An 8,627-nucleotide genomic window follows, 5' to 3' on the forward strand; every position below is an offset into this window, starting at 1 on the left:
GAAATATAAAATGATTTAGCAAGGCTCTGGTAGTCTGATTTGTTTTGCATACCCTTATATTTCCATGGCTTCAGAACAAGCAATTTCATATTCAGATACACGTACGTAGCTGTAGATGACAGTTGATGAGTATGTTGCCTCTTAATCTCAGAATTTCTTTAATTTAGAAACAGTAATATTTTAATATCAAAATGCCAAATGCTGTCATCAGGGTCGTAGTTTCCGGGGGGATAACAATAAACAATATATATATATATATATATATATATATATATATATATATATATATATATATATAAAGTCAAATCTACACCCTTGGCTGTCTTTGAAAATAAATAAATGAATAAATAATATGCATGCATACTGTGTTAAAAAGTCTATACTGCAATGCTGATTCTAAATATTATCTTGTTCTCTACAACATGTCTAACAAGTTCACATTGCCATTCTGGTCAGGGTTGCAATAGTAACAGCAAACATGCCGACCTTTAGGTTTCATAATATTACTGTACCCAACAAATATGTATATTCACTGACCGCGTTTATAAGTATTTGAGACCAGATTTTACGATTATATGGGCTATGCGTCACGAGAATGCTATAATCCGATTGCAGAGGACAGAGAAAGGTGCCCCGAACATTTACTGACAGGCTGTCGAGCACAACACAACCAATCGTATTGGGATATTCGAAAGCCTGGGGGCGGGGCGGAGCCTTATGATTGGCTGTGGTCTTTAGGGGCGGAACAAATCCTCGTGGACACCATTCTCCATTCGGCGCGTTAAAATCCGAATCAAACAATTGACATTAATCAGAATTTTGCTTCATATAAACACTTCATTGTGTTCATTAGAAAATTATAGTGGGCTCTGTAAGATCCAGGCAGCAGTGCGAGATGTCAAGCTTTCGAAGAAGCACACATTTTTGGAGCGAGGAGGAGACAGATTTCCTTTTACAAACATTAAAAGAGATGAATATAGATCGTTATAAAGACGGGCGTAAGAACCGCAACAGTCTCATCTTTAGGAAGGTTTGTGCTAAACACAAACAGGCTGGATTTGTGCGCTCATGTGATCAGGTGAAACACCGCTGGAAAACACTCAAATCCATTTACTATAAGGCAAAAAAACTCAATCAGACCAGCTCGAATGCAGCTTTTAAGCATTTTGATACAATGGAAGACATTTTCGGACATAGACCTTTGGCGATATCAAACCAAGCCGAAGTTAATATCGACTTCAAAGTCGGATCCCCTCTGTCGGAAAGCAAATGTTTCATTTTTGAGGATGGTGAATGTGATGATGGTGAGTTAAAGTGTGTATTTGCTGCCCTTGAGCACACTAAAGACTACTTTCATTGTGCTTGGTAATACCATTGGGCTATCCATGCAATGTGAATAATATAATAATACAGTACGATGTTATACAGTGGTGTCCAAAATGATGAGAGCACTCCTTGCTTCAAAGGAATGTTTATTTCCAGATTTTCAATGAGGTCTCAGACTTTTTATCTCCTCAGTAAACAGTGTAGAATGCTACTGGTAATACCATAGTACTGCCACATTTTTTCTAAGGGTATAGAATGTTTGTTGAAAAAAACCACAAAAAAAAAAAAAAAAACAATCTAGAAATATTAAAATCATAACATCAGTTATAGATAACATACAATTACAGATGTATGTTACACTAGTATAACCATAGCTGACCTTTTTTGGTTGTCTTACAAAAACCTCCCTGCAGCGTTCTGGGAAAGTTAGTTTATGGTTATAAGAATAAAACTAAAATATGGCTGCAAGCGGCAATTATCGGGGGACAAGCACATATGGAAGAATGACAAAAATAATCAGATTTGACAGGAAAGATCCTGTGGATCCCTAACCCAGAAGCACAAATAGGACTTTCTTAAGTTATTGCGCCCACTAACATCACAAATTGATGAAATTATGCATGTGACTAACTCAAACCCTAACCCCTAATAAAAATCCTAACAAATAACTATAGAGTTCCAGCACCTTTGGTCCTCTAGAGAACATTCTTTGTAAGTTCTTTTTAGTTTGTCACACAAAAACCTCCCTTCAAAGTTTATGGTTGTAAAAAATTAGAACCTAAAGAGAGTGTTCCTAGAACTTTAGGAATTGGTTCACAAAAGAATTGGGACCATAGGCTAATGTTAGGGGACCGGATCTGTGTTTATTGGGATATAAGCAATGCAAGTTTTAACATTTTAATCACAGTGTTAATTCAAATTGGTATAATACTGACCAAAACAAATAGACATAAAAATAAAATAATCTAAGATCATAAGTTAATTCAGAAATTGACTATAATGAATAAGAAGTAAGAATATAAGAACATACATTGGAATAAAATAATGCATGAAGTAAAAGTAAAGTGCAGCACAGTGCTTGATTGAAGAATGAATGGAAACTCTTTAATATAAGCAGTTTTTAGTTGTGATAGCTGTTATGAGTCTCTAACCTTAAGGGTTTGTCTGTTAAAGACAATGAAATGGATGACGTGGAAGGTGGATTTCAAGAAATCCAGTCCGTGAAAATAGAGAATGAGCCCCTCATCCTCACGCAGCCATCAAATGAGAGCTCCACCTCTACAGAAAGCTCCACATTCACCCAACCATCCATCTCTAAAGAGAACAGCACCTGTACCCAGCCATCCACCTCCAGGCAACCTCCTGTTCAAGGTCTGAGACACAACTGTCCTAATTTATCTTTAAATAATCAAATGGTTTAAGTACTAGTACACTAAATTGTAGTTAAACTGTATCAATTGTTGACAGTAGCCCCAAAATTATTTAGACAGTTAAAGGGATTGTTCACCCAAGAATGAAAATTTTGTCATTAGTTATTCACCCTCATTTTGCTTCAGTTCCTTTTGACTTTTTTTCTTCCTCCGTGGAACACAAAATATATATATATACATTTTTTTTTTAATAATATCGTGGTAATTTTTTTCCATATAATGAAAGTGAAAGGTGACTTGATCCATCAAGCTCCAAAATGAAATAAAGCAACATAAAAGTATCGTAAATGTTTCCCATTCAAATCACTCACTTTTCTGCATGTCATCTGAAGCCATATGATCTTTGGGTGAGGAACACACCCAATTTTAAATGGTTATTCACTGATAATCTGAAACGGACTAGAAAATAATATGGATAGTGTATCGACGCCAGTTGATATAAATGACGTTTAGTCATGTGACACACAAGAACCAGTTCCATTTGTCATCTAATGGCATTGAAATCCAGCATGATTGGAACACAGTAAAGTCTTCAAAACGGTGATTCTTTGACCACTACACAGTTGCCAGGTCCTCAATCCCAGGATCATTATACATCAATAAGACATTGCATTTTCTAGTGTTTATTTTCAACCTTTTGGAGACCACTGTACATTTTAAAAGTATCCAAAAAACTTGCATCTGCTTTTTCGAAATAGCCCAGCTGGCCGTGAAAACGTGAACCTGGCAACACTTTGAGTGATTTTGTGTACTGTGCATGTGTAATGCACAAGAAAGTGCATGAACGAGCTTCTCTCATGAACATGCCAAGGAGATTGTGGATGTCAAGATTTATAGTGAACAAAGACTTACATTTGTATCTGTTTCTCAGCCAAAGTGATCGTATTGCTTCAGACAACATTGATTAAACCATTCGAGTTGTTTGGATTACTTTTATGCTGCCTTTATGTCCTTTTTGGAGCTCGAAAGTTTTGGGCCCCATTGACTTACATTTTATGGACAAAAACACATCATACATCCTTCAAAATATCTTAATTTGTGTTCCACAGAAGAAGAAAAAAAATATCATACCAGTTTGCAACAGCAACATTGGCTTGCCAAATGTTATGAGTTCAGGGTGGGACTATCTATTTGTACAACCAATTGAAGTGGAGGGGAAACAATGTTTGTTTTTGCAATTCCGTTTGGTGACACTAGTGGCGCAGCAATCACACACTTCAGCTTTAAGTGTCCAGATACTTTTTCCGGCTATTGTATTGGTAATATGTTTGCCCATTTTCTCTTTGTTCTGTTCAGGTATGTTGAGAAGCAGAAGGCCTTGTTGCACTGCATTGCATGTGCAGTATCAAGACTTTCTGGAAAAAATACAGCACTCACAAAACATGTGGCTGGAGCGTCAGCTGGAACAGAATCATGTCCGAGAGGAACGGTTAATTTCCAGAGTGCTTGCTGAACACACCCGCTCTATGGAGGCCTTAGTGAACCAGTTGTTTGCAGGGTTAAGAAGTCTCCTGCCCCAGCCCCCTCCCAATATACAGTCCAATCCCCAGCCCATGCACACACCCCCAGAAATTCTCAATACATACCCTCATGTGAACCCAGACGAGCACTGGCCTCCAGCACATAACCCAAAATCAAGCATTCCTCCTCGGCCTGAAGATCATTTAAATGACCAGATATCAGGGACTGTCAACCAGTGATCAAAGACTCTTTCAGAACTTGTCAAATCTTTTTAAAATCCATGCATTCTTAGGTTGTTTTTTGAGCCTCTATTGTTAGACTGGTTTGTAAATCTTTTGAACATATGTTTAATGACATGGTTCACCTAAAAATGACTGTTCTGTCATCATTTACACACCCTCATGACGTTGCAAACCCGTATGACTGTCTTTCATCCGCTTAGCACAAAAAGGGAAGTTTTGAAGAATGTTCCTGCTGCTCTCTTCCTTAGTGAATGTGGATGGTAATTAGGGGCTTTCAAGCTCCAAAAAGGACAAAAGAAGCACCATAAAAGTAGTCTATATGACTCATGCACTATATTACAAGTGTTCTAAAGCCATGTTATAACTTTATGTGAGGAGCAGACTGAAATGTAAATCATTGACTGAATATCTTGCATTGAAAATGTTGTCATCCATCTGGTCACCATTTACATTTTTAGAAAAGAGAAGTTTAGGCATTCTGCTATTAAAAAAAATAAATATTAATAATCCTTGTGTGTTCCGCAGAAGGTAGAAAGATTTACAGGATTGGACTAGGATGAAGAAATTATGACAGAATTGTCCTTTTTGGGTGAATTGTTCCTTTAACATTTATTCACTGATAAAGATACGCAGTGATGGTAATTGCTGAGTTGTTCAAACAGTCATTTTATTTAGCCTTCTTTACAGGGGTGTAAATACTGACTTTCATTCGATTAAGATTATTTACCTAACAATTACGATGCATCGTGAAATCAGACATTTGTTCACAATTCAATTCGATTTCATTATTTTTGAACTATTCATATTCAGTTTCTAAAATATGCTGAAAAATGATTCAAAGTTTTTATTGAATGTGCTTAATTTAGACAGCACAGACATGTACAAGACTTGAGCACTATAGAATCATAGATGCATTTAGGGCCAAGGAAGTTTGGCTTATGTGTGGCTGCATAATGATAAACAGAAAAATAATACTCATGTTACATGCATTATAGATCTGATATGAATAAAGTGTAACATAATGCAACGTAACGACTTGATGCAAACATGCACATAAACAGACGGTATGTGGAGGTGGCTCTGCTTTGCCTGTCAAGCTCGTTCACGAGAATGTTTTATCTTTTCGCTGTTGAGATGTGTCATTGACCAATCAAAGGTAACTTTAATCAACCGGCATTTAGCTTTTAACTGGTTAGTTCCCTTCAAAACAGTCTGTAATTGCTGCCTATTCCATATATAGTGCCATATGCATTCACTATAAAGAGGGTGACTGATTTCATTATTCATATTTATTTAGGCTGTGTACTATATGTGATTAAACTTTTTTATGGAGGACTAACACAATTTCAGGGCTCCAGACTAAAAAAATTACTAAGGAGTTATTGATTCCTAAACTGAAACATTTAGGAGCCAAATGGCTGTTTTAGTTGCCACATCACAGAATTGTTCGATTTAGATTGTTATTCAAAATCAAGATAGAAAGCTAAAGAAAAGACAGCTGATAGCTCATTCATCAGGTGTTTAATATACTGTACAGTTGAGTGCACAAATTTGCATTCCCCTTTTGTCTCATAAGTTTTTGCACCCCTTTCAGAATTTATACAAATATAAGAGATAAAAGTTTTTTTTTTTTATTATTTAGTACTGCCCTTCAGAATCTACATAACAGGTATTTACATAGAATATGCATATAGTAGTGTGTTGCCTTCTTGAGCAGTGAGTGTTTGCACCTTGTTTAATAGTTGTGAATGAGTCCCTCAATGGTCCTAAGTGTCAAAAGCTGTATCTTAGCTGGAGTGCGTGCATTAAATTGATTGAATATATTATACATATATGTATTATAATATAAATATACAGTTGAAGTCAGAAGTTTACATACACTTAGGTTGAAGTCATTAAAACAAATTTTTTAACCACTCCACAGATTTCATATTAGCAAACTATAGTTATGGCAAGTCGTTTAGGACATCTACTTTGTGCATGACACAAGTAATTCTTCCAACAATTGTTTACAGACAGATTGTTTCACTTTTAATTGACTATATCACAATTCCAGTGGGTCAGAACTAGACTAAGTTAACTGTGCCTTTAAGCAGCTTGGAAAATTACAGAAAATGATGTCAAGCCTTTAGGCAATTAGCTAATTAGCTTCTGATAGGCTAATTGGAGTCAAATGGAGGTGTACCTGTGGATGTATTTTAAGGCCTACCTTCAAACTCAGTGACTCTTTGCTTGATATGGAAAAATCAAAAGAAATCAGCCAAGACCTCAGAAAAAAAAAATTGTGGACCTCCACAAGTCTAGTTCAGACTTGGGAGCAATTTCCAAATACCTTAAGGTACCACGTTCATCTGTACAAACAATAGTACGCAAGTATAAACACCATGGGACCACGCAGCCATCATACCGCTCAGGAAGGAGACGCATTCTGTATCCTGGAGATGAATGTAGTTTGGTGTGAAAAGTGCAAATCAATCCCAGAACAACAGCAAAGGACCTTGTGAATATGCTGGAAGAAACAGGTAGACAAGTATCTAGATCCACAGTAAAACGAGTCCTATATCGACAACCTGAAAGGCTCAACAAAGAAGAAGCCACTTCTCTAAAACCGCCATAAAAAATCCAGACTACAGTTTGCCAGTGCACATGGGGACAGAGTTCTTACTTTTTGGAAAAATGTCCTCTGGTCTGATGAAACAAAAATTGAACTGTTTGGCCATAATGGCCATCGTTATGTTTGGAGGAAAAAGTGAGGCTTGCAAGCCGAAGAACACCATGCCAACCTTGAAGCATGGGGGTGGCAGCATCGTGTTGTGGGGGTGCTTTGCTGCAGGAGGGACTGATGCACTTCACAAAATAGATGGCATCACGAGGAAGGAAAATTATGTGGATATATTGAAGCAACATCTGAAGACATCAGCCAGGAAGTTAAAGCTCAGTCACAAATGGGTCTTCCGAATGGACAATGACCCCAAGCATACCTCGAAAGTTGTGGCAAATTGGCTTAAGGACAACAAAGTCAAGGTATTGGAGTGGCCATCACAAAGCCCTGACCTCAATCTGAAAATTTGTGGGCAGAACTGAAAAAGCATGTGCGAGCAAGGAGGCCTACAAACCTGACTCAATTACACCAGTTCTGTCTGGAGGAATGGGCCAAATTACAGCAACTTATTGTGAGAAGCTTGTGGAAGGCTACCCAGAACATTTGACCCAAGTTAAACAATTTAAAGGCAATGCTACCAAATACTAACAAAGTGTTTGTAAGCTTCTGACCCACTGGGAATGTGATGAAAGAAATAAAATCTGAAATAAATAATTCTGTCTGCTATTATTCTGACATTTCACATTCTTAATATAAAGTAGTTATACTAACTGACCTAAGACAGGGAATGTTTTCTATGATTAAATGTCAGGAATTATGAAAAACTGAGTTTAAATGTGTATGTAAACTTCTGACTTCAACTGTATATATATATATATATATATATATATATATATATATATATATATATATATATATATATATATATATATATTAACTGCAAATTAAATGAAATCCCAGTTGCAGTTTATTGTGCTACTCCAATCCCAATCAATAATAAAAGGAAAACAAATATTTGGTACACAACATGGGACTTTTAATTATAAACAAGCCTGAAATACACATGGGATTACTGTTTTGAAATATCTGCTCTCCCAGTTGTGAACTCGCTGATGGCTGATTTGCTGAGAAAGTGACTTGAATTCAAACTGCCAACCTGAGCTCCCGAGTTCAAACGAGCTCTTGTTGGGTGATTCATTATAAAGACCCGGTTCAAAAGAGTCATTTGTTCATGGATCGGACATCATGGCTCGTGCTGTGTTTGCTGTTGCATACAGCCAGTGAGCTCATATCATCAACAGAAAGGGTGAAAAGTGGCATGAGAAACACTGGGACTCTAAAGATGTATTCAATAACTCACAAGATGATATCTGAAGAAACCGCATATGAAAGCACTGGTGACTAGATTTTTCCATCCACAGAAATGCCGCTCAATGGATGTTTTTTGTTTTTGGCACCATTCTGAGTAAATTCTAGAGACTGTTGTGTGTGAAAATCCCAGGAGATCAGCAGTGACAGAAATACTCAAACCAGCCCGTCTGGCACCAACAATCATCCATGTGATTA

At 36.9% G+C, this 8,627-nt stretch overlaps 1 protein-coding gene across 1 annotated transcript; it reads left to right on the plus strand.

Moving 5' to 3' along the window:
• The first annotated feature begins 751 nt into the window (after positions 1–751).
• Positions 752–5,101, plus strand: LOC127418165 (uncharacterized). Its single transcript, XM_051658600.1, has 3 exons — positions 752–1,304; positions 2,500–2,697; positions 4,053–5,101. Exons 1-3 carry the CDS (start codon positions 896–898, stop codon positions 4,454–4,456), a joined length of 1,011 nt encoding a protein of 336 aa, XP_051514560.1. The 5' UTR covers positions 752–895; the 3' UTR covers positions 4,457–5,101.
• Positions 5,102–8,627: the final 3,526 nt, after the last annotated feature.

The sequence above is a fragment of the Myxocyprinus asiaticus genome, chromosome 27, assembly GCF_019703515.2.
Source record: "Myxocyprinus asiaticus isolate MX2 ecotype Aquarium Trade chromosome 27, UBuf_Myxa_2, whole genome shotgun sequence".
Lineage (NCBI taxonomy): Eukaryota > Metazoa > Chordata > Actinopteri > Cypriniformes > Catostomidae > Myxocyprinus > Myxocyprinus asiaticus.